Genomic DNA, 25837 nt, shown 5'->3' on the forward strand with positions numbered 1-25837 from the left:
TTTTGTTTAATTTGGAGGAAAAAAGGCACTAGGGGCTAGAGTTTCAGAATTAGGAAAAAAATCAATTTATTTGCTGGCATTAAGAATATATCTATAAACCAATGCTTTCAACAATAGCCAAATTATGGAAAGAGCCTAAATGTCCATCAGCTGATGAATGGATAAAGAAGATGTGGTTTATATGTACAATGGAGTACTACTTGGCAATAAGAAAGAATGAAATCCTGACATTTGCAGCAACATGGATGTAACTGGAGGGTATTTTCCTAAGTGAAAGGAGTCAGTCAGAGAAAGATAGATATCATATGTGTTTACTCATATGTGGATCTTGAGAAACTTAACAGAAGACCATGGGGGAAGGGAAGGGGAAAAAATAGTTACAAACAGAGAGGGAGGGAGGCAAACTGTAAGAGACTCTTAAATACAGAGAACAAACTGAGAGTTGTTGGGTGGGGGGAGAGGGGAAAATGGGTGACAGGCATTGAGGAGGGCACTTGTTGGGATGAGCACTGGGTTTTGTACATAAGCAGCAAATCACGGAATCTACCCCAAAACCAAGAGCACACTGTACACACTGTATGTTACCCAACTTGACAATAAATTATATTTAAAAAAAAGAATATAGCTATAAAATCTTACACTACTCAACAGATCCATATCTCACTTTTGCTCTAGAGCTGCACTGTTCTGCATGGTAGTCACTATCCATACGTGGTGATTTAAATGTGAATGGATTCAAATGAAATAAAATTTAAAATTAAGTTCTCAGTTGCACTAGCCACATTTCAAGTGCTCAGTAGCCACATGTGGCTAATGGCTGCTGTACTGGACAGCACAGATAAGGAAGCATCTCATCATCACAGGAAGTTCTAGAGCAAGGACTTCCTGCTCGAGAATAATGGTCTTTGTATTTCTGGCACCAATCTCTCTCACAGGTGTGGAGCCTGTAGATATTTTTATTACCTTTTATTCCCATTGCTAGGGTAAGCAAAAGCACAGAAATGATGGACTTTGCCAGAGCTTGTTCCCAGTTACTACCATGGCCAGCAGGCTACAAATCACATTTCTTAATTAATTTAGAAATGCCTAATTTGTGTTAACAAAAATTAAGGCAATTAGAGAACTATGTATCACGCCATGGAACATTTTCATGTATAATCTCACGTGACCCAATCAAAGGCACTGAGAGGTAGCCAGTCTAGCTCCCTTCTCCCCGCCTCATAGATGAAGAAAATGAGGTTCACAACTAAGAAGTGACAGAGGTAGGGCTAGAAACCAGGTCTGCTTGTTTCTGGTCCTAGACTCTACACCGCACGATTCTGCTTCTGGGTCTCTGAGTCATTTACCATCACACAACAGAGGCTCCCCGCACTCGGTCTTAAGGTTGTCTCAAATGCCCATTTTCATTTGTTTCAGGATTCATTCATTTGTGACCTTTTAGTAGTTCAAACACGATCAACTTAGACATAAGGAGCTGAGTTCTTAAAAAAAAAAAAGGACGAATTAGCCAAGATCACTGAACTAGTTAGCGGCAGTGCTGTAAATAGCACTGATTCTCCTGAATCACACACCCGAGACAGGCAGTGGGGTGTGACCAGAAGCAGATCACAGGCTTTGGAGTCCATCAGATATGGGACCAAATTCAGGTTCTGCTACTTTCCTTGTGATCTAATTCTTTAACCTCCTGAGCTTCCATTTCCTTATCTGCAGGATGGAAGTAACGAATTCTGAGGTTTACTGATGAGCATAAAATGACAGAACACATACACCCGGTAGTGCGTCCTCAGCACATATTAACGTTTCTTCTCCTTGTGCTGCATCCCCCTCTCCTGCACGTGTGATTGCCTGAGATTAGAGAGGGGGAGGTCTTCAAATCATAGTTCTATCTAAAGACAGTGTACTTTCTCTTAATGCCTCTCAAAGTGCATATGAAATACCTGGGGATCTGGTTGAAATGCTGATTCAGTGGGCCTGGAGGGGGTCCTGAGATCCTGCCTTTCTGCTAAACACCAGATGATGCCAGTGCAGCATGTCTGTAGATCACACTTCAAGTAGAAGGCTTTATCTAATATTGACAACTGCCACCACCCCCACTCCGATGGTGCTGCTAACGCAACAGATATAGAAATGTCTCTGCTTGAATTAGCAGTTGTGGCCCACTCTCTGCACCTCCTCCTCCTCTGTAAAACCTCTGTTAATTTTCCTAGATGAAATTTATTTCTTCCCTGCATTCCCACAGCAATTTTTTATTCTCTCTCACACAGCATTTGGAACTCTCTGCTTCATATTATGGATATTTATATTAATATATTTCTGCATTTTGTGAAGACAAGACCAAAGGCATATAGTAGGTGCATAAAAAATATCAAAACAAATTTCCTATAGAGAGTCAACATCATAGGGGAGACCAGACTTGTCTGGCAGCAGCTGGGGAGGCAGCTTTACTGCGGGCTTTTCTCTGTGTCGCTGCTTTCACTTGTGTGGGTGTGGGAGCAAGAGAGTGATGAGCAGGATCTTGGAGACTTTGGGAAAAAATAAGTTCAAACAATGTTTGCAGAATTCCCAAGTGATGGAGGGTGGGAAGGAAGCTTTCTTCGGTCCAGAAACACCATATAGTTTCTGAAAGTGTTGGAGTAGTTTGCATGATACTAAACATACTGTGGGGCACCTGGGTGGCTCAGTCGGTTAAGCATTCAACTTTGGCTCAGGTCATGATCTCACACTCTGTGAGTTCGAGCCCTGCATCGGGCTCTGTGCTGACGGCTCAGAGCCCGGAGCCTGTTTCGGATTCTGTGTCTCCCTCTCTCTGACCCTCCCCCATTCACTCTCTGTCTTTCTCTGTCTCAAAAATAAATAAACATTAAAAAAAATTTAAGCATACTGTAACAATTATAAACTCCAAACACAATATGAAAAAGCAACTGTTCAAGCACTGAAGAGCAATCAAAAAGCAGGCAGAAACTGAGAGATTTGACTCTTTCAAGGAGCTAGCAGCATACAAAGACATTAAAATATGTGTGTTAATTGCTATAATATGTGGGGGTAGGGGAGGAGGGACTGGATCCTGAGTGAAGAGATGGTGAGATTCAGGAGAGAGCTAGAAACTCTGGAAAATAACTGAGAGGTTCCAGTTCCTGTGTGGTGGCAGAAACACTCCCTCCCACTGGTCACAACTGAACACTGTGGACAAAATACAATTACCCTGTCATTGTTTTGAGTCTAGAAAAATAAAATGAGGCAAATTATAAAGGGGAGAAAAATTTGGAGCTGCAGCTACACAGAGACGAATTTCTGTATCTCATGGAATTTCCCTGAAGGCAGGCCTGCTCGCCCAGCAGCACAGCGGAGCGCACAGCTGAAACTCTAATGGAAACCCCATATTTCTTGGTAGAGGAACCAGAAAAGGAGCCCTTTGGGGGCTGGAAAGGAGTAGAGTACCCAGAGTGAAGACAGTTGGAGAAGAGATTTCCTAATTCTGGGTGTGAAACCGCACAAGTCTCAGGCTCACTGTGAGCTGCATGGATGTTGGACAGACCACACCAGCACAGCAGAGGTTTTGAGAACTACACTGAGATTTGCACTCTGACACACAGAAGGAGACACAGAACTTGGCAGCCTGAATCTAACCACATAGGTTGCCTGCAAAACAAAAACCTCCACGTTCTCCAGAGGATTATAACAGAACCCAGAGTCCACACAGCATAATATCACAACATAGCATAATATCACAACATTAAGTATATAATCCAAAATTTCTCAGCATACAGAGAACCGGCAATGGGTAACTGGTTCTCAAGGGAAAGCACTGATGCCAACTCCAACATAACCCAGATGTTGGAATTATCAGACACAAATTTAAAAGCCTGTATTATAACGATATTCCATGTGATGAAGGAAAATGCATTTGAAATTAAGGGAAAGAAAAAACTATGAACCCCCACGTTTATATCCTGCAAAATTGTTCTTTAGGAATGAAAACAAAATCAAGAGATTCTCAGAGGAAAGAAAAATAAGAGCGTTTCCAAGAGATCAGATTTAAAGAAGTGATAAGGAAGTTCTTCAGGCTGAAGCAAAATAGTACCAAAAGGAAACTAAGTCTTCAGGAATGAAGGAAGGGCAGCAGAAATAGGAGTTATCTGCATAATTTTCCCCCTAAGTTCCTTAAAATATGTGAGTGTTGAAGGCAAGTATTAAACATTGTCTAGTGAGGTTTTCACCTGGTTTTCACTCTTCAGCCAAAAGTGCTTCCTTTGCCATTTCTTACCATATAAGTCCCCTTTTGACATGTTCTCCCAGTTTTCATTTATCTGGAAAGATCTGTATTTTACCTTCATTTCTGAGATATTTTTGCTGGATATAACATTCTGGAATGATAGTATTATTTTCTTTTGGCATTTTAAAGTATGTCATTCTATAGTCTTCTGCCATTCATTGTTTCTGATGAGAGGTCAGATGTTATTTTTATTCGTAGAATCCTATGTGCTATGTATCTTTCTTCCTCTGAATGTTTTTTTTCTCCTTTTAAAAAAAATTGTGAAATACACATAACATAAAATTTACCATCTCAGCTATTTTTAAGTGTACAGTTCAGTAATGTAGAGTACTTTCTTCCACACTGTTATACAGCCAATCTCCAGAACTCTTTTCATCTTGCAAAACTGAAACTCTCCACGCACTAAAAATTCCCCATTTCCCCTTTCCCCTACTCCCTGACAATCTTCTTTCTACTGTCTGTATGAAGCTGAATTCTCTAGGTAACTCATATAAATGGAATCATATAGTATTTGTCTTTTTGTAAGTGGCTTTTTTCACTTAGAATAATGTCTTCAAATTTCATCCATTTTATAGCATATGTCAGAATTACCATCCTTTTTATGGCTGAATAATACTTCATTGCCTGTATATGCCACATTTTGTTTATTTCCCCCTAAATAGACACCTTGATTGCTTCCACCATTTGGCTATTTTGGATAATTGGGCTCTGTACATGGGTGTACAAATACTCTTCAAAGACTCAGCTTTCAATTATTTTGGGGTATACCCAGACATAGAATTGCTGGGTCCTCTGGTGATTATATTTTCTATCTTTTGAGAAACTGCCATACTGTTTTTCATAGTGGCTGCACCATTTTACAACAGTACACAAGGGTTACGGTTTCTCCATATCCTTGCCAATATTCGTTATTTTCTGGGTTTTTTGATAGTAGCCATCCTAATGTCTATGAGGTGGTATCTCACTGTTTTTATTTGCACTTCCCTTCCATAATGATTAGTGATGTTCAGCATCTTTTCATGTCTTGGTGGCTATTTGAATATCTTTGGAGAAATGTCTTTGTAGGCCTCTGTCCATTTTGTTTTTAATCTGGTTGGTTTGTTGTTGTTATTGGGTTGTAGAAGTTCTTTGTATATTCTCGATATTAACCCCTTACCAAATATATGATTTACAGATATTTCCCCCATTCTGTAGATTACCTTTCACTCTGTTGATTGTGTCCTTTGATGCCAAGAAGTTTTATACTTTGATGTAGTCCAATGTATCTATTTTTACTTTTGTTGCCTGTGCTTTTTGGTGTCTATATAAAAAAATCATTGCCAAATCCAGTGTCAGGAAGCTTTTCCTCTTACATTTTCTTCTCAGAGTTTATAGATTTAGGTCTTATGTTTAGGTCTTTGATCATTTTTTTGTTAATTTTTTACATATGATCTAAGGTAAAGATCCAACTTCATTTCTTTGCATACAGACATCCAATTTTCCCAGCACCATTAGATGAAAAGACTCCACTGGATTATTTGTTTTTCAGGTGTGGAGTTTGGTGAGTTCTTTATAGATTTCGGATACTATCCCTTTGTCTGATATGTCATTTGCAAATATCTTCTCCCATTCTGTTGGTTGCCTTTGTTGATTGTTTCCTTTGCAGTGCAGAAGCTTTTTATCCTCATGAGGTCCCAATAGTTCATTTTTGCTTTTAATTCCCTTGCCTTTGGAGATGTGTCAAGTGAGAAATTGCTGCAGCTGAGGTCAGAGAGGTTTTTTCCAGCTTTGTCCTCTAGGGTTTTGATGGTTTCCTGTCTCACATTCAGGTCCTTTATCCGTTTTGAGTTTATTTTTGTGAATGGTGTAAGAAAGTGGTCTAGTTTCATTCTTCTGCATGTTGCTGTCCAGTTCTCCCAGCACCATGTGTTAAAGAGATTGTCTTTTTTCCATTGGATGTTCTTTCCTGCTTTGTCAAAGATTAGTTGCCCATACATTTGTGGGTCCTATTCTGGAGTCTCTATTCTATTCCCTTGGTTGATGTGTCTGTTTTTGTACCAATACCACGCTGTCTTGATGATGACAGCTTTGTAGTAGAGACTAAAGTCTGGGATTGTGATGCCTGCTGCTTTGGTCTTCTTCTTCAGTATTACTTTGGCTATTTGGGGTCTTTTGTGGTTCCATACAAATTTTAGGATTGCTTGTTCTAGCTTCGAGAAGAATGCGGGTGCAATTTTGAATGGGATTGCATTGAATGTGTATATTGCTTTGGGTAGTATTGACATTTTGACAGTATTTATTCTTCCAATCCATGAGCGTGGAATGTTTTTCCATTTCTTTGTATCTTCTTCAATTTCCTTCATAAGCTTGCTGTAGTTTTCAGCATACAGATCTTTTATATCTTTGGTTATATTTATCCCTAGGTATTTTATGCTTCTTGGTGCAATTGTGAATGGGATAAGTTTCTTTATTTGTCTTTCTGTTGCTTCATTATTAGTGTATAAGAATGTAACTGATTTCTGTACACTGATTTTGTATCCTGCAACTTTGATGAATTTATGTATCAGTTCTAGCAGACTTTTGGTGGAGTCTATTGGGTTTTCCATGTATAATATCATGTCATCTGCAAAAAGTGAAAGCTTGACTTCATCTTTGCCAATTTTGATGCCTTTGATTTCCTTTTGTTGTCTGATGGCTGATGCTAGCACTTCGAACACTATGTTAAACAACAGCGATGAGAGTGGATATCCCTGTCGTGTTCGTGATCTCAGGGGGAAAGGTCTCAGTTTTTCGCCCACTGAGGATGATTATTAGCTGTGGGCTTTTCATAAATGGCTTTCTCCGCACCCCAAAAATAAATAATCCAGTGAAGAAATGGGCAGAGAACATGAATAGACACTTCTCTAAAGAAGACATCCAGATGGCCAGCAGGCACATGAAAAGATGCTCAGCGTCACTCCTCATAAGGGAAATACAAGTCAAAACCACACTGAGATATCACCTCATGCCAGTCAGAGTGGCTAAAATGAATAAATCAGGAGACTATAGATGCTGGAGAGGATGTGGAGAAACGGAAACCCTCTTGCACTGTTGGTGGGAATGCAAACTGGTGCAGCCGCTCTGGAAAACAGTGTGGAGGTTCCTCAAAAAACTAAAAATAGACCTACTCTATGACCCAGCAATAGCACTGCTAGTAATTTGCCCAAGGGATACAGGAGTTCTGATGCATAGGGCACTTGTACCCCAATGTTTATAGCAGCACTTTCAACAATAGCCAAATTATGGAAAGAGCCTAACTGTCCATCAACTGGATGATGGATAAAGAAGATGTGGTTTATGTACACAGTGGAATACTACTTGGCAGTGAGAAAGAATGAAATATGGCCCTTTGTAGCAACGTGGATGGAACTGGAGAGTGTGATGCTAAGTGAAATAAGTCATACAGAGAAAGACAGATACCATATGTTTTCACTCTTATGTGGATCCTGAGAAACTTAACGGAAGACCATGGGGGAAGGGAAAGAAAAAAACAAAAAAGTTCGGGAGAGAGCCAAAGCATAAGAGACTCTTAAAAACTGAGAACAAACTGAGGGTTGATGGGGGGTGGGAGGGAGGGGAAAGTGGGTGATGGGCATTGAGGAGGGCACCTGTTGGGATGAGCACTGGGTGTTGTATGGAAACCAATTTGACAATAAATTTCATATTAAAAAAAACTTATTGAATAACTATGTCATACACCTGAAGAAAAAAAAAAAAAAGACTGGGCATTCCCCCATTGAATGGTCTGAGCAACTATGCTGAAAAATCATTAAATCATATACATGAGGGTTGTATTCTATTCCATTGGTCTAGACATCTATCTTTATGCCAGTACCACACTTTTAATTATTGTAGCTTTATAATAATATGTTTTGAAATCAGGAAGTGTGAGACTTTTCACTTTGTTCACCTTTCACTTTGTTTGGAAGGTTGTTTTGGCTGTTTGGGCTTCTGACAGTTTTATGACTTTTTTCTTTGGCTTTCAGCAGTTTGACTACAATATTCCTAGGTGTGTTTTTCTTTGTTTAGGCTTCATTTACTTTCTGATTCTATTTGTTTCTATTTTTGATCCAGCACAACAAAATTACCAATATTTCTTCAAGTTTTTTTTTTTTTTTTTGCCCCATTCCATCTCTGCTTTCCTTCTATTCTTCATAGGTTAGACCACTTGATACTGACCCAAATATCACTGATACTACTCATTTTCAATAATTTTTGGAGGGTAATTGAAGTACAGTCACTGTCAATATGTATTAACTTTCCTCATGCCCCTTTATAATCCATCCTTCCCTCTATCTCATTCCTCAGGAACTACCAACAATATTTCTATCACTACATTAGTTTTCATTTTCTAGAAGATTACTTGAGTAGAATCATTATAGTATTTACTTTTTTCCTGGCTTCTTTCAATCAATGTAATACTTTTGAGATTTATCCATGTTGTTACATGGATCTTTAGTTGTTCCTTTTTATTGCTAAGTAGTAATTCAGTGTACCTTTATTTTTTTTAATATATGAAATTTATTGTCAAATTGGTTTCCATACAACACCCAGTGCTCATCCCAAAAGATGCCCTCTTCAATACCCATCACCTACCATCCCCTCCCTCCCACCCCCCATCAACCCTCAGTTTGTTCTCAGTTTTTAAGAGTCTCTTATGCTTTGGCTCTCTCCCACTCTAACCTCTTTTTTTTTTCCTTCCCCTCCCCCATGGGTTTCTTTTAAGCTTCTCAGGATCCACATAAGAGTGAAAACATAAGGTATCTGTCTTTCTCTATATGACTTATTTCAATTAGCATCACACTCCAGTTCCATCCATGTTGCTACAAAGGGCCATATTTCATTCTTTCTCATTGCCACGTAGTACTCCATTGTGTATATAAACCACAATTTCTTTATCCATTCATCAGTTGATGGACATTTAGGCTCTTTCCATAATTTGGCTGTTGCTGAAAGTGCTGCTATAAACATTGGGGTACAAGTGCCCCTATGCATCAGAACTCCTGTATCCCTTGGGTAAATTCCTAGCAGTGCTACTGCTGGGTCATAGGGTAGGTCTATTTTTAGTTTTTTGAGGAACCTCCACACTGTTTTCCAGAGCGGCTGCACCAGTTTGCATTCCCACCAACAGTGCAAGAGGGTTTCCGTTTCTCCACATCCTCTCCAGCATCTATAGTCTCATGATTTGTTCATTTTGGCCACTCTGACTGCCTGAGGTGATATCTGAGTGTGGTTTTGATTTGTATTTCCCTGATGAGGAGCGATGTTGAGCATCTTTTCATGTGCCTGTTGGCCATTTGGGTGTGTTCTTTAGAGAAGTGTCTATTCATGTTTTCTGCCTGTTTCTTCACTGGATTATTTGTTTTTTGGGTGTGGAGTTTGGTGAGCTCTTTATAGATTTTGGATACTAGCCCTTTGTCTGATATGTCATTTGCAAATATCTTTTCCCATTCCGTTGGTTGCCTTTTAGTTTTGTTGGTTGTTTCCTTTGCTGTGCAGAAGCTTTTTATCTTCATGAGATCCCAATAGTTCATTTTTGCTTTTAATTCCCTTGCCTTTGGAGATGTGTCAAGTAAGAAATTGCTACGGCTGAGGTCAGAGAGGTCTTTTCCTGTTTTCTCCTCTAGGGTTTTGATGGTTTCCTGTCTCACATTCAGGTCCTGTATCCATTTTGAGTTTATTTTCGCAGTGTACCTTTATATCACAATTCATTTATCCATTCCCGTGTTGAGGGGCACTTGGATTGTTTCCAGTTTTAGCTATTACAAGTTAAGGTGTGTTTGTACATACACAGCCACTAAAAAATCACGGTGTACACATTTGCTTCATTTCTTTTGGGTAAATACCTAGAAAGCCCAGCCCAGGTAGTTTTACTTGTGAATTCTATCAAATATTCAAGCATAAAATAACACAAATATTACCCACATTCTTTCAGGAAACATAAGAGGTGGGGGTCTTTTGTAACTCATTTTTTAACACCAAAATACCCTTTATGAACCTGACAAAGATTATGAGAATGAAAATTGGAAGTCTATATTCCTTGTGGATACAGATACACACACACACACACACACACACACACACACACACACACATATGCTAGGAATAATTTAAATATATTAGGGAATATATGTGTGTATATACATCATTAGGGTTAAGACATCATGATAAAGTGGGGCGCCTGGATGGCTCAGTCAGTTGAGCATCCCAGCTTCGGCTCAGGTCATGATCTTGTGGTTCATGAGTTCAAACCCTGCATCCATCTCTGTGCTGACAGCTCATCGCCTGGAGCCTGCTTCAGATTCTATGTCTCCCTCTCTGTCTGCCCCACCCCTGCGTGCATGCGCTCACATGCTCTCTCGCTCTCAAAAACAAATATTAAAAAAAAAAAAAAGCCATCATGATAAAGTAGTGCTCATCTCAGGAATGCAAGGTTGGATTGATATTAAGAAACCAACCAGTGTAATTCATTACATCAGGAGAGTAAGGAACAAAATAATATAATCATCAGCTTAGTAAATGCAGAGAAAGCATTTGACAGAACTCAATGCTTCTCCATAAAAAATTTTCTCAGGAAGCTATAAATAGAGGAGAACTTCTTCAAATTAGTAATAGACTTCTGAGGATAACCAAAAGCTAATATCATACCTAACAGAGAAATCTTAAGCATACTCTCATAATACTGGAAACAAGGACAGAATGCCTGCTCTCACCACTTCTGTTCAACATTGTGCTAGAGAATCTGGCCAGTTCAATAAAGGGACAAACAGGATAAAAGGCACAAAGATGAGAAAGGAAAATGTATGGCACAAAAACAGACACTCAGATCAATGGAACAGAATAGAGAACCCAGAAATGGACCCACAAACGTATGGCCAACTAATCTTTGACAAAGCAGGAAAGAATATCCAATGGAATAAAGACAGTCTCTTCAGCAAGTGGTGCTAGGAAAACTGGACAGCGACATACAGAAGAATGAACCTGGACCACTTTCTTACATCATACATAAACTCAAAATGGATGAAAGACCTAAATGTAAGACAGGAAGTCATCAAAATGCTCGAGGAGAAAGCAGGAAAAAACCTCTTTGATCTTGGCTGCAGCAACTTCTTACTCAACACGTCTCCAGAGGCAAGGGAAACAAAAGCAAAAACGAACTATTGGGACCTCATCAAAATAAAAAGCTTCTGCACAGCAAAGGAAACAATAGCAAAACTAAAAGGCAACCGACAGAATGGGAGAAGATATTTGCAAATGACATATCCGATGAAGGGTTAGTATCCAAAATCTATAAAGAACTTATCAAACTCAACACCCACAATCCAAATAATCCAGTGAAGAAATGGGCAAAAGACATGAATACACACTTTTCCAAACAAGACATCCAGATAGATGGGTAACAGACACATGAAAAAATGGTCAACATCACTCAGTATCAGGGAAATACAAATCAAAACCACAATGAGATACCACCTCAGACCTCTCTGAATGGCTAACATTAACAACTCAGGCAACAACAGATGTTGGCAAGGATGTGGAGAAAGAGGATCTCTTTTGCACTGCTGGTGGGAATGCAAACTGGTGCAGCCACTCTGGAAAACAGTATGGAGGTTCCTCAAAAATTAAAAATAGAACTACTCTATGACCCAGCAATTAACACTACTAGGTATTTATCCAAGGGATACAGGGATGCTGTTTTGAAGCAGCACATGCACCCCAATGTTTATAGCAGCACTATCAACAATAGCCAAAGTATGGAAAGAGCCCAAATGTCCATTGATGGATGAATGGATAAATAAGATGTGTGTGTGTGTGTGTGTGTGTATATATATATATATATATATATATATATAATGGAATACTACTCAGCACTCGAAAAGAATGAATTCTTGCCATTTGCAACTATGTGGATGGAACTAGAGGGTATTATGCTAAGCGAAATTAGAGAAAGACAAATACCGTATGACTTCACTCATATGAGGACTTTAAGACACACAACAGATGAACACAAGGGAAAGGAAGCAAAAATAATATAAAAACAGGGAGGGGGACAAAACATAAAAGACTCTTAAATATGGAGAACAAACAGAGGGTTACTGGAGGAGTTGTGGGAGGGGGGATGGGCTAAATGGGTAAGGGACATTAAGGAATCTACTCCTGAAATCATTGTTGAACTATATGCTAACAAACTTAGATGTAAATTTAAAAAAAAATTAAAAACTTTAAAAAAAGGAAGATGTAACACTTTCTCTATAGGTGACTTGATTGTTTATATAAAAATTGTAAAGAGTCTAAAAAAAACTACTAGAATGAATAGTGAATTTAGCAGGGTCACAGGATAAAGGATTATTATATAAAAGCTAATTTTTACATACTAGCACTAGCAAAAACTGGAAAACGAACTTAAAAAAATTCTCTATAATGATGCCAAAAAACATGGACTACTTAGGAATAAAAAAGACACGCAGGACCTCTTCACTGAAATCATTGTCACACACTGTTGTGGGATATTAGAGACCTAAATACAGAGAGTGTTAGACTGTAGTTATGAATTGGAAGACCCAATATTATTAAAATGGCAAATCTTCCCAAATTGATCTATAATTCCACTGCAGTCCAAGTAAAAATCCCAGTAAGATTTTTCATAGAAATTGTTAAGCTAAGTTTAAAATTCATATGAAAATACAAACAATTTAGAATAACCATGATTTTTAAAAGAACAGCAACAAAATTAGAGGACTTGTACTCCCTAACTTCAAGACTTACATCAAACAAATGTTCATCAAGACGGTGTTGTATTGATGCAAAGATAAACACACAAAGCTCACTAGAACAGAATCGTGAAGCCTGTGTGCGCACGGGTGGCCTGTGTTGACAAAAATGCCAATAGGGAAATGAAAAGTCTTTTCTCTTTTACAGAAAAAATTATTTATTTATTCAGAGAGAGTGCATGCATGAGTGGAGGAGGGACAGAGAGAGAATCCCAAGCAGGCTCCACACCCCGTGCTGAGCCCAACACAGGACTTGATCTCACAACCATGAGACCATGACCTGAGCTGAAATCAAAAGTCAAATGCTTAACTGACTGAGCCACCCAGGTACCCCAGGAAAATGAAAGTCTCTTCAAACAGTGGTGCTGGAACAGCTGGATATCCTTATAGGAATTTTTAAAAAAATTATTGATATCACACTACTCAAAAGTTAAATGTGTCAGAGACCTAAGTGTAAAATCTGATACTGTGAAATTTCTGCATGAAAACATCTTTGTGATCTTGAGGCAAGCAGAGATTTTTATAATAGACTACAAAAGGCAAGAATCATAAAAGAAAATAATAAAGTAGTGTAATCACAATTAAAACTTTTGCTGTTCAGAAAACTCCATTAAAAAACAAAATGTCAATTCACAAAATATGAGAAAATATTTGAAACAAATATATCTGACACAGGATTTATTTCTAGAAAATATAAAGAACTATTACAACTTACGACAACCCATTTTTTTTTTAATGGGCAAAAGATTTAAATAGACACTTCACATAGAAAAAGATATAGAAATGGCAAATGGAAGGATGCTGGATCACCAGGGAAATGTGAATTAAAACCTCCGAGCAATTTTGCTTCATTTCCACTGGAATGGGTAAAATGAAAAAGACTGACAATACCAAGTATCGGTAAGTATGTGGATGTACTATTTCTGACATTCACATTACATATTAGGTGTTCTGGACAAAAGAAACAATGCTTTACAGTTTACAAACCACCGTCCCATTAGTAACCTCACTTGATCTCCAAAATAACCTCATAGGGTTACTTCTAAGCAGGGACTTGTAAGCAAGAACCAGCTCGTTCACCTCTGCCTAGCATAGATATAAATATGTCTGTTGAGATTATTATAGTGAAACAGTATTTACTGAGGCTAGTAACCAGCCATCTGTCTATTCCTTTTTTCATTTATGGGGGAACTCCACATGTTTTACAGTAAATTAAGCACCCTAAAAGATAAAACTATGAATTATTTATCAGGACTTTTACTTCAGTTTTACTCACTCGTCTTCCTTCAAGTACTGGATACGCATTCTGGCCAAAATGACTTCGTTCTTAAAATCTAGCTCTTGCACTGAACAAAAATAACTAACTCCTCAAAAGTAGTAACTATTGCCAAGGAAGGAGTTTTAAACAGACACCATCAAGAAAAGCAGAGTCCTTTCAGTCTTTGAAGACCAATTAGTGTCCCTGGATTTATTTTTGCCCTCCAGCCTTTTAAAGGCCTCATTTCAGATTCTAGACCTTTGCTGTCTTCCTATTTCAAGCAGTCTGTTCAACCTGTAGCGGGAGATACATTGCGGTGAGTCACATGCCTTAGAAAGCTGTAATTCAAGGGTGGGGGGAAGAGAAATTTCAAGTGATGAGATTCTAGAATGAAAGCGTTACTGACCCTGCAGCAATATTCTGCAGAAATATGGTAGATTAAAAATAAAATCAGAGGGGCGCCTGGGTGGCTCAGTGGGTTGAGCATCTGACTCTTGATTTCGGCTCAGATCACAATTCCCAGGGTTGTGGGATCGAGCCCTGTGTCAGGCTCTGCATTGAGTGGGTAGCCTGCTTCTTAAGATTCTCTCTCTCTTCCTCTGCCCCTCTCTCCCATTTGTGTGCTCTAAAATAAAAAGTAAAAAAAAAAAAAAAGTGAAATCAGAAATGTCACTGACCAAAGACCTTACCTTTGGTTAATCATTTCTAAGACTTCTCTGACTCATTCACCTGAGGGTGGCTTTGACTGACTAAAGGCAGAGAACATACAACTTTTAGTTTCATTTAGTTTTATATATATAAGTTTGCTCTGTAACCACAATGAGAAGGCGGGCTCAAACCTGCAGCCAGAAGGGTTTGAGATACAAAGATCACCTCACTTCTTGGAGATCGTGAAACAGTGTTTTCTGAGTTTTCTTCCCTCATTGGAAGGATCCACACATCCCATGTGGGACGGGTAAATGCAGAAGGATGGTCCACATGACCTCTTAAGATTGCCAGTGACAGTTACAGAACTAAATGGTGGTTATTTTGCTTACAATCATTTGTGAATTAGCTTTCCTTAAATGGGAACATACCCATTAAAAATCAAACTGGGCTCTTCATTGTTAAGGTACTTGGAGTCTAGAAGGGTGAAATCATGGTGTTGTGCCGTACATAAAATTATATGGAGAAATGCCAAAGAACTATTGCAAAATAAAGTGCTGAGGAAAACTAGGAAACCGTTGATAAAAGATAAGGGGGAGGTTTGGGGTAGGTATTAAGACCAGAGCATGAGTAAGAAGTGATGTGATGATGGCGACACCCACCAACAGCCGCAGGAACGGGAGTGAGAGGCACTGAGCGCGGGCTTGAGGGAGTATGTTTTCTCAAACTTGTCTCTGCTCCCCTACGCATCCATCACCTCCCTGCACAACTCGGCCATTTACTGTTTCTCTTGTGTGATATGTGAGGGTCATAGTTGTCTGTCAGAACTGTGAGGATATTCCTTTTATGAGGCCTCCATCGGCCCACAGCCCTGCAAGAGAAGCCTCTCTCAAAACCCACCGCTTCCAGGTGCTCATCCCAGGAAAGCAGCTCAGGACCCCACAGTGACAGAGGCCTTGGGGAAGGTTGACATGAGCCTAGTAAAGGACGAGTGCTCAGAAGTGCCCTCCTGCTCTGTGCAGGGGACAGAGGGGACAGGCTGTGGCATCACTCTGAGCAGAGTACCCAGGCCGGTGCAGACCCAGTTCTGCTGTCCTAGCACGCAGCTTCCGGCAATTTTGTTCCCCTTATGTAACTCCTTTCACTTGGCTCTTGAAGTAATGACCGCCCCCTCCCCACGCATTGGCATGATCCGCCACATGTCAGGCACTGTGCCAGGGCGCAGGGGCAGGTGGAAGCGGTGAGACCCGGCCTCGAACGGCTTTCACAGGAGGCGAGTGAGTGCTCTAGTAGAAGTACAGTGTGTGCTGGGAGCAAAGGGGAAGGAGTAATTAAAGTGAAGAGGAGAATTAGAAGGCCTGTCACACCTTTGTGGAGCAAAAGCACTTTTTTTTTTTTTTTGTACTTTGTGTAAAATTCTAATGCATCAAGGAAGCTTTCCAGAGAAAGGTAAATAATGCAAGCGCAGGGCTGGAGCATAGACCACATGGGCCACGTTTAGGGACAAGTGAGGAGCTTAGTAACTGAAGAGGAGGAGGATGGGACAGCAGGACGTTGGGACATAATCTAGTGGGTCCTGAAGGGGAAGGTTTTCAGTCTGCTGATCCAGAGCGTGGCCAAGGTCAGGAGATGGGCCAGCAGCACTAACACTTTTGTTTATTCATTCGTTTACTTATATGTTCATTGACTTGTCCATTCAGCAATCATTTATGCATCATTCCCCCTGTGACAGCGCTAATCCAGGGGCCGAGGAAGGAAGAATATTAAGACACAGTTTCTTTCCTGGAGGAAATATCTCCGTCTGGTGGAGAGGACAAGTACAGTGGTAACTGACCCAGATAATAATTGCTACCTGCTCCAAGAACAGAGTTGAGCAAGTGATTGATTATGTTTGGAGGTAGAGGATGGTCAGAAACAGCTTTAAAAAGTGTGTCATTTGAGCTGAGTTTAAGGGATAAATGGGAGCAGGAGCTCGCCGGATTACAGCGGGAAGCCTTTCAGACCGCATGAACAACACAACAAGCCCAGAAGCTTGGCTGCGTGGGGCACACTAGGAACAAGGGGAGTTAGCTGAGTGGTTCCAGATTTGGAGGGGAAACAGGGAGGAGAGACTAGAGACGTAAATTAGATCTGGAATATGGCTTAGTCCTGAAGGCAGTGGGACAGTGTTGAAAATGTGTAAGCTGGGACGTCAGGAAAGTAAATGTCTGTAGGATGTAGGGAGGATCAGAGAGGTCCCGGCAGACTGTAGGGAGATAGATGTGTTACTAGCCCTTTCACTTATGCAGAAGAAAAGCCAGGAGGACCGGAACTGGGGTGGATTCGGTAGGACCTGATAGGGTTATCGAGTGAGAAATTATAATGTGGGTAACTCCTGGGTTCCTGGCTTGAGTGAGTGGTGCATTCCTAAGACTGTTCAGACAGGAAGAAGATGATGAGTTCATTCTTGAATAAGGTGAAGGTTGGAATAAAATTATGTGAAACATTGAACAGTGTTTTAGGGTTACTGCAGGATATGTGTGATGTGCTCCCCACCCCCCACCCCACCTTAAAATCCTCCAGGGGCTCCCCTGTTCCCAGCAGCCCCAGCCTGGGCCCTCCATGTCACCGCTCAGCCCTACCTCCTAACACTTGTTCCAGCCTGAGCAACTTGCAGTTCCTTTACCTTGCTAGGTTGTGTTCTACTTCTTTATGCATCTAACTAGAACACCTTTTTCCTTCTCTTGCTTTTTGCCTGGCCTATTTCGAGACTCACTCAAAGGTAAGATCTTTAAAGAAGCTTCCCCTGACATTCTCTACCACCACTGCCAGGGAGGGTTAGTATAAATCTGCCAAAAGCCGAATGCTCACCCACGTGATTGTAATGAGTTTGTATGTATGTCACCTCCTCTACCACTGTGTCCCCCAGGACAGGAGGCATCTGTGTATCTACTGTTCCCAGCCCAGATGGAAGATAGGACATCAGTAAATGTTTGTTAAATGAACAGATCCCAGTGCCACTGGGGGCATCCAACCTTATATCTACCATTGCCCCCCCTATCCTTTATTCCAAGCTCTCCATTATGTAAAGGCTAGTTGTTCAGTCATCTAGGCCCATGGCCCTTGGCTTGGTTATTTGTGTGAAATGGAATAGGAAAGGAGAAAGAACCCTGAGGCCTAGAGAGGAGGGCCGCTAAAGGGTTGGGGACTGAAATGGAACTCCCCAAGTAGTCAAGGATGCAAGTTTACAAGAGCCTAGCCTGGCCTAGACTAGCCCTGTGAGCCTTCCTCTTTCTAAACTACTGGGCCCTATTTTCTATCACCATCTGGTGGCCACATCTATAAATAACAAGCTCCCCAAGAGCTAAAAGAGCTTCTATAAGGCAGAGTTCCATGGATTGGCCCCAGAGGGCTATAGCTCCTCACCTGCCCCAGCTGTAACGTGCATATTTGTATGTATACAAGATTTGCCTCATGCAAGTAAGAAGTGCAAAGAACTTTCATTTTTTAGTTATTATTTACTTTACTTTATTTTACGTTATTTTAGAGCGTGAGCCAGGGAAAGGGGCAGGATAAAGAGAGAATCTCAAGCAGGCTCCATGCTCAGTGTAGAGTCTGACATGAGCCTCAATCCCAAAACCCTGGGATCATGACCTGAACCGACTTGAGCCAACCAGAAGCTCAACCGACTGAGCCAACCAGAAGAGCCAAGAACTTTTAATCAGATTCTTAAAGAAGCTTATAGCCTCCAAAAGGCTGACCGTTGGAAAACCGACACTCACATAAAATAAGTGATTTGTTTGTTAGTTTGTGACACCAACTTATGGTTTCTTTCCACTGTCTCAAGGCTTTTGTATACAAATGTATGTATTCTGTGGTACTTACAGCAGCAAACAAATCGGTGGTATAGCTGTCTTTTTTATCTATCCAGAAGGTTGAAGGGTAAGAGCGACCTCGGCTAATCACAGCCGGCTGGGGGTAGAGGGAGGGATAAATGCTAACACCATTGAACATCTATATATTAGACATACTGGAGTCGAATTTCTAAACAGCCTTCAAAGTATGTTTTTTTCTTAATGTTTATTTATTTTTGAGAGAGAAAGAGAATGCATGAGCAGGGGAGGGGCAGAGAGAGAGAGAGAGAGGGACAGAGGATCCAAAGCAGGCTCTGTGCTGACAGCAGTGAGCCCGATGTGGGGCTCACACTCACAAACCAGAAGATCATGACCTGAGCCGAAGTCTGAAGCTTAACTGACTGAGCCACTCAGGTGCCCCTAAAATATGTTTCTAATCATCATTTTTGTAGATATATTAACTAAAGCTCAGAAAGAGAAAGTGCCTTGCCCAAAGTCACACAGCTAGTAAATCAAGAGAAACCAGCCTGCCTCCTCAGCCTGTTTTGCCTCACCAGTCAGCCACACAGGGCTTTGAACGAGCCAGTTTGTGTCCCGGGTAGACGGTCCTGGCCCCCTTTAACCTGCCCCGTCCCTTCCCTTTTTCTCTCTCTTAGGAGTGCCAGCTTCTCTCAGGGCACCAGGGCCTCGTTTCTCATGAGGAGCGACACAGCTGTACAGAAACTTGCCCAGGGCAATGGACACTGCGTCAATGGGGTCAGCGGTCAAGTCCATGGCTTCTATAGCCTCCCCAAGCCAAGCCGGCACAATACAGAATTCAGAGACAGTACCTACGACCTCCCCCGGAGCCTGGCCTCCCACGGCCACACCAAGGGCAGCCTTACAGGCTCTGAGACCGATAATGAGGACATATACACCTTCAAGACACCCAGCAACACTCTATGTCGGGAGTTTGGGGACCTCCTGGTGGACAATATGGACGTTCCAGCCACCCCACTCTCAGCCTACCAGATCCCTAGGACATTCACGCTGGACAAGAACCACAATGCCATGGCAGTGGCCACTCCTGGGGATTCGGCCATAGCTCCCCCACCCCGGCCCCCCAAGCCGAGTCAGGCAGAAACACCTCGATGGGGCAGTCCTCAGCAGAGACCTCCAATCAGTGAAAGCAGCAGATCCGTCTCTGCCGCTGCCACCATCCCCAGGCGCAATACCCTCCCGGCGATGGACAGCAGCCGGCTCCACCGAGGTTGGTGTAAACCCCAGCTGCGACCCTGGGGAAAGGGAGGGAGCGTGGCAGTTCTCAGTAACGTGCTAGCCTTTGGTCATCCATACCGAGGAGACCTAGGCCCACCACAGGTTCAGGCGTCTTGTACCCAGACCCTTCCCAGCTGGTGCCCCAGCGCCGGAGGCTAGTAGGAGACTCTGCAGTGCAGGAGTGTGGCCGACTCTGTCTGAGAGAAGTTACTATTGTACTGAAGGAGATGGAACATTCTTGGTTAACCACAGCATAAGTTATTATGGGTTTCAAAGTCCAAATCACAGTATTTGATTCATTTTTATATAAAACCAAAGACTGAACAAATAAATTTAGAGGACCATTTCAAACTGGAGCCAAACCTATGTGGGCTAACAGACTATTAAAACAAATTTTGAGCTATTAAATATTTTCTAAGCCATACTTGAATTTCTTTGGTTAAAGTCTGAACGTCTCTCTGAAGCATATACATTTTCTTGTCACTGACTCCCCCTGAGCACGTTCCAGCTCTGCATAAGCCACCTCTGTTTGATGAAAAACTACAGTAATATTAATCTTTCATTTTCATCTTGCTGGATAGCTTGCGAAGTCTGCTCTTACCCACCCTGTTGCTGAAGCCACATAGTGAGCCTGAGAGTTTGGTGGGACAAAGCCTCATAGTCTCCCATTTCCCATGAGGCCTGTGGTAGTTAAGAGACTTATTCAGGGTTGCAGAGTCCATCAGTGCCAGAAGTGGGACTTGGACCCGGGGTCCTGAGTCTCGGCACAGTACTCTTTCAGTCTGTCAACTATTCAATCAATCACCTTGTGCTTTGGAATTGAAATGATACATATGTGTATAAAACATGTCCCTACCCTTCAGAGAGCTCACATCTAGTTGGGGAAATAAAAGCACATGAAAATTAGTCAAGTATCCTTATTCCTGTAGTATCTGTACGAGTAATGACCTGAGGGAGTGGGACAGGCATTCAGTGGTATAGGAGTTAAAGGAGAGGCGCATACCTGTAGGAAGAAGTAGTTCAGAAAGGATCCTCTGTTGGTGCCAACACTGGGGCTAGATCTAGAAGTCTGGGAGGAATTTTTGAACTGAGGAATGACATGATGGAAGTAATACCCTATCACTTGGGGTTGAGGGTAGTATCTTCTGGAGTAAGACCCTGAGCAACACTGGTGAGGGTTTGGGGAAGTGTCAGCACATGGATCAGCTGGGAGTGCGTGTGAATCTTCGTTCCTGTCTCGTAGCTTCTTCCTGTGAATCCTACGAGTACCCCCAGCGAGGAGGAGAGAGTGCAGGCCGGTCTGCCGAGTCCATGAGTGATGCGGTCCGTTCTTTCCTGGTGAGTGGGGGTCAGCCAGGGGTCCTCAGGCCAGCCCAGCTGGGCTAAAGTTCACACCCCATGGAACAAGGGAGTGGTGGCATCTCCCTCATAGGACCCTGCCTAGTTCCTTGTCTCAGTTCAGATCCCTGGGTTTTTAGAAAGTAAGATACAGGTGTCTGGTGTGGAAGTGTGCTAGACTACAAGACTACCAGCCCTGCCAATAAGTAGGACGGTTCTAGAATGCAGAGGACCTGGGCTCTGAGGTCCCACCTGGAGGAGGGCCTATGGTGTGAGACTCCGGTTAGGGGCAGTGCTCTGCCAGTCATGGTGGCAGAATTATGATTTGAGTGCAGGATCCCGGGCTGGCCTCTGGACAGGGCTGACCACGACTCTCCGACAGACTAGGGCCTGGCCTCATGCCCATTGGAAAGACCAGACATTGGGTAACTAAAGCAGAAGCAACTTAGTTGTATGTGTGGACAGACAGGGCAGGAGTGGAAGAAAGGCTATAGCCAGGGTTCTTGCATTGTGCAACACGGCGGTCACACCGAGAGCTGGACTAGGGAAGCGCACCTGGCCCAGACCTCGCCAGCCAGGGCCAAGCTTTACTTTATGCTCCTTGCCCTGCTAGGGCTTGAGACTCTGACCTGCTAATGGTGAGTCTGGACTTGAGGTGGAATAAGGGTTCTAGACCAAACCTGTGTGGTCAGTGGCCTGGGCCACCACAGCCTTGGTCAGACACCCAGAAAGCCTTGTGGACCCAGCCACCAAGGGTACTTATTCGAAAGATTTATTGAAAATTTTAAGTGGGTCACAAGGGATCATGGAAACTAGAAGGGACCCACAGACTTGATTTCTTTCTGCCTCCCACTGCACTTTCTACTTGGTCTTCCCAGGGCAGCTAACTCAGTTACCACTTCCCTTTTGCCTTGTATACAAATTCTCACCCCTTCTTGTTTCTTCATGGTAGTTACTGCTGTATTTCTTCCACTCTCCCTCTAGCCAGGGAAAACAGTTGTAGGCCGGTCAGATAGCGCCAATTCTGAGGACAACTACGTGCCCATGAATCCAGGTTCCTCCACCCTGCTGGCCATGGAGCGAGCAGGTGATAATTCCCAGAGTGTCTACATCCCCATGAGCCCAGGACCCCATCACTTTGACGCGCTTGGCTACCCCTCAACAGCCCTTTCTCTGCACCGGGGCCCCAGCCGAGGGAGTGAGATCCAGCCACCCCCTGTCAACCGCAACCTCAAACCTGACCGGAAAGGTAAGTCTCCTCTTTCCCCTGTCCCATGTCTGGACAGTGTCCAAGAACCATTTTCACTCATTTGCATTCATTCGGGGATCGGGTGGATCCTGAACTTTCCTTGCAAGGAAGTGTTTAGTCTCTGAACCCTCGAACTCTCACACACATACACAAACACTCAAATTCATTCCAGTGGTCTAGGGACCAGCTACTGGAGTAGCCTGGGCAGGAGTGCAGGCATGAGCAGGACAGGACACATTCGGGTTGCAGTTCTGCCACCTGCCAACATGGGGTTAGAAGCAAATCATTGTGCATCTCTGAGCCTTGTTTCTCACTTGAGAAACGTGAATACTTGCCTCCTAGAGCACTGAGGGACACAGGTAACATACCTAAAAGTGCCTTATAAAGTATGAGATGCTGTTGGAGGATACGGGATGAGTATTAAATCTGGGAGGAACAATCTGTTGTCAGACCCAGTGTCCCCATTTTGGATTCTGAAAATATGATTGCTACAGTGCAGAGAAAGTATCATTTGGGATCTGAAGACATGGCTTCAGGGCCTGTCAACATAGGCAAAGATTATAGAACCTGCTGAGCCTCAGTTTCCCTGCTTACAAGTGGGAATACGAAAGTATTTATAAATATACTTGTGTGTTATACGTAAGCGTGTGTATGTGTGGCATTATCGTGTGGCTGATCATTTGACTTTCTGTTCCTGCTCCAGCAAAGCCAACACCACTTGACCTGAGAAACAACACTGTCATCGATGAGCTCCCCTTCAAGTCACCTGTCACCAAGTCTTGGTCGAGGGCCGTGTGAGTTATCTGTTTGTGGATGCGGGACCTGGGAACAGGGCTGTGAGGGCTGGCCAGGGCAAGGGTGGGGTCCAGAGAGCTGCATCCCGATGCTGATGCTGGCGGTAGCTGAGCAGTCTCTTGGTCTCTCAGGGCTGGGTTTCCTCATCTGTGGAGGGGGAGTGATTGTACCCGTTCTGTATCAGATCCGAATGTGATAATGGAGGGTGGAGCTGCGAGGGTGGAGACAGAACTGTCCCCCTGAGTTTACTCTGTCTTCTCCCTACCCAGTCACACCTTCAACTCCAGCTCCTCCCAGTACTGCCGCCCCATCTCCACCCAGAGCATCACCAGCACGGACTCCGGAGACAGCGAAGAGAACTACGTCCCTATGGTACGTCCTCTGCGGTCTGCAGGAATGCCGCCCTCAGACTATCCTGGGACCACCTCAGTTACCCATGATTTGTGATTACTTTGCTGCTGCAATTCTTGAGCACAAGTGTGTCGAGCACTGTGGGGTAATGATAGAGGCAAGGAAGACACGGTCTCTGCCCTCCAGGAGGCCATGGTTTTAAAGGGCGGAGAAGGTCTGCCACTCATGACTGTGACACGGGTGGCATGGTCAGTATTCCTGGAGAGCCAGTGCTTTGGGGACACAATTGTGGGATGGGCAGTCATATCGGGCTGGGGAGAGGGAAGGCGGCCATGTAGAAGGAGGGAACACAGAGAATGACCGTTAACTATGGCTACAGGTGGAGGCTGTGCTGAATCCAGATCATGAAGGACCCTGAATGCTGTCTTGGGAGGTCCGGACTTTCCTGTGGGGCACAGGGAGCCCCAGAAGGTTTAGCAGTCCAGGCGATTAGAAAGGGGCTTCAGAATAGTCATAGGGAGCATGTAGAGAATAACTAGAGCATCCTTCAAAGTTGACTTCTTTCTTCTTTCCTGTTAAAATCTTTGTGCTGTTGCCACAAACATGAGCAAGAATGTGAGCATAAGCATTTTTTTTAACTTTATTTTTGAGAGGGAGGGGCAGAGAGAGAGGGAGACACAGAATCTGAAGCAGGCTCTGAACTGTCAGCACAGAGCCCGACGTGGGGCTGGAACTCACCGACCACAAGATCATGACCTGAGCCAAAGTCGGACACTTAACCGACAGAGCCACCCAGGTGCCCTGAGCATAAGCATTTATTGAGTTATCTCCTCAGGGGTGGCCAAACACACATAACATGACTCACGGTGGTGAAGGCCACGGTAGAGGTATAAACACAGGCAGCACAGGAGAAGTTTCCTCCCTGAGATTTTCACTGGAGAGGGAATGGCTGCCCCGCACCTGGGAGTTGCTGCATGAATAATGAAGAAACGAATCAACCAACAGTAAGCAGCCAAAAACAGAACACAGGACTTTTGCCATTCTCATTAGAATATGACTTCAGGAAAATCGTAGACAAGTTGGTCTTGATGGAGACAGGAGCCTAGAGCGTATCACTTGTGCAGCCCAGGGCTGAAGCCGCCCTGCTCAGATCTGGTGGGAGTGAGCTGCTTTCGGGTGATGGCCCCACACCGGGCCAGGGAGAGGAGCTTCAGAGAAGCAGGTTTGGTACAACAGAAGACTTTCCAACCTGCAGGGCGTAAAGGAAATGTGCCCCTTCTTAGGGGCCAGCAAGCCAAGGCCGGGTCGGTCAGGGAACCTGAGGAGATCTGGCCCGACGGCCCAGAAGGGAGGTGGCCTGGCACAGTGGGAGCAACACAGGTTTGGGAGTTAAAAACAGACCCGGCTCCCATCCCTGCTCATGAACTGTACGACCGTAGGCAAGTCACTTTGCTTCTCTGAACCACAGCTTTATATAAACAAGAATAGTAATAATACCTACATCACAGGGTTGCGGTGAGGGCTTAAATGAGAACATGAGAAGTCCCTGGCCCTGGTGCATGACTCCAAGCGGGCACTCTCCTCCCTCCCAGAGATGTGTGTATTCCCAGGTGGTGGGTTACTCTGTCTCCTCAACTGACTGATGGTTTTTCCTTCCTTTGTGATAGCAAAACCCAGTGTCTGCGTCTCCCATCCCCAGCGGCACCAGCAGTCCGGCCCCTAAGAAGAGCACGGGCAGCGTTGACTATCTGGCCCTGGACTTCCAGCCGAGCTCCCCCAGCCCCCACCGCAAGGTACGGGGCTCGGTGGGAGTAGTGGAGTGCGCGGCTGCCGGCTACTCTACCGCTTTTCGTTTAGTCTGGGTCTTAGAGGGCTCACATGCCTCCTCTCTCTCACACACATGGGTGCTTGAAGTCCCTAGGACCATTTCAGCCAGTCCATCCCCCTTGTACAGCTGAGCAAATGGACCCACACCAGGACACAGGAGCTGCTCAGGGTGACAGAATGGGATCTTGTGTCCTGGTCCTGAGCTCCTCTTTGAAAACTCAC

General features: G+C 43.3%; 1 protein-coding gene across 1 annotated transcript in view; it reads left to right on the top strand.

Moving 5' to 3' along the window:
• The window catches only part of GAB2 (GRB2 associated binding protein 2), a 189905-nt gene that overhangs the window by 160180 nt on the left and 3888 nt on the right, over positions 1-25837 (top strand). The window contains exons 4-9 of the mRNA XM_030332821.1: positions 19455-20047; positions 21299-21393; positions 22378-22642; positions 23346-23436; positions 23707-23809; positions 25456-25581. Of these exons, the coding sequence (XP_030188681.1) occupies positions 19455-20047; positions 21299-21393; positions 22378-22642; positions 23346-23436; positions 23707-23809; positions 25456-25581 (1273 nt within the window). The remainder of the gene's footprint in view (positions 1-19454; positions 20048-21298; positions 21394-22377; positions 22643-23345; positions 23437-23706; positions 23810-25455; positions 25582-25837) is intronic.

Source organism: Lynx canadensis, chromosome D1 (assembly GCF_007474595.2).
Source record: "Lynx canadensis isolate LIC74 chromosome D1, mLynCan4.pri.v2, whole genome shotgun sequence".
Taxonomy (NCBI): domain Eukaryota; kingdom Metazoa; phylum Chordata; class Mammalia; order Carnivora; family Felidae; genus Lynx; species Lynx canadensis.